The sequence below is a fragment of the Apis dorsata genome, unplaced genomic scaffold (genome assembly GCF_000469605.1).
Source record: "Apis dorsata unplaced genomic scaffold, Apis dorsata 1.3 scaffold_49833, whole genome shotgun sequence".
NCBI classification, from domain to species: Eukaryota; Metazoa; Arthropoda; class Insecta; order Hymenoptera; family Apidae; genus Apis; species Apis dorsata.
In genome coordinates this window covers 1-271 of record NW_006265791.1, presented here as the reverse complement: position 1 = coordinate 271, position 271 = coordinate 1, and the positions used below count along the sequence as shown (strand labels likewise).

Genomic DNA, 271 nt, shown 5'->3' with positions numbered 1-271 from the left:
CCGCCGGAACCGCCCTCCTGCTTCGTCAAGGCCCACGCGCCAAGAATAAGGGAGGATCCTCCGCCTAAGCGAAGCGCCATACACTTCCCTACCAAGAAAAGCGTTTCCTACAAAATAGACGAGGACACGGACGACGGGCATAGGCACGCCGAGTATGTGGCGAGCAAGACGGTAGATTTCGACGAGAAACGAACCGACGACCCGGGCCAAGAGCCGACGGACGCGGTCCACGCTCAATACCAGGAGAAACGATACATGACCAGCAAAGAAA

At 57.6% G+C, this 271-nt stretch overlaps 1 protein-coding gene across 1 annotated transcript; it reads left to right on the top strand.

The window, feature by feature from the left end:
* Positions 1-3: 3 nt before the first annotated feature.
* LOC116186708 lies at positions 4-268 on the top strand (the record flags this gene model as incomplete). Its single annotated transcript, XM_031514882.1, has 1 exon — positions 4-268. A coding segment is annotated over one exon (265 nt), but the record flags the coding sequence as incomplete, so codon positions are not given.
* Between the last annotated feature and the right edge of the window lie 3 nt (positions 269-271).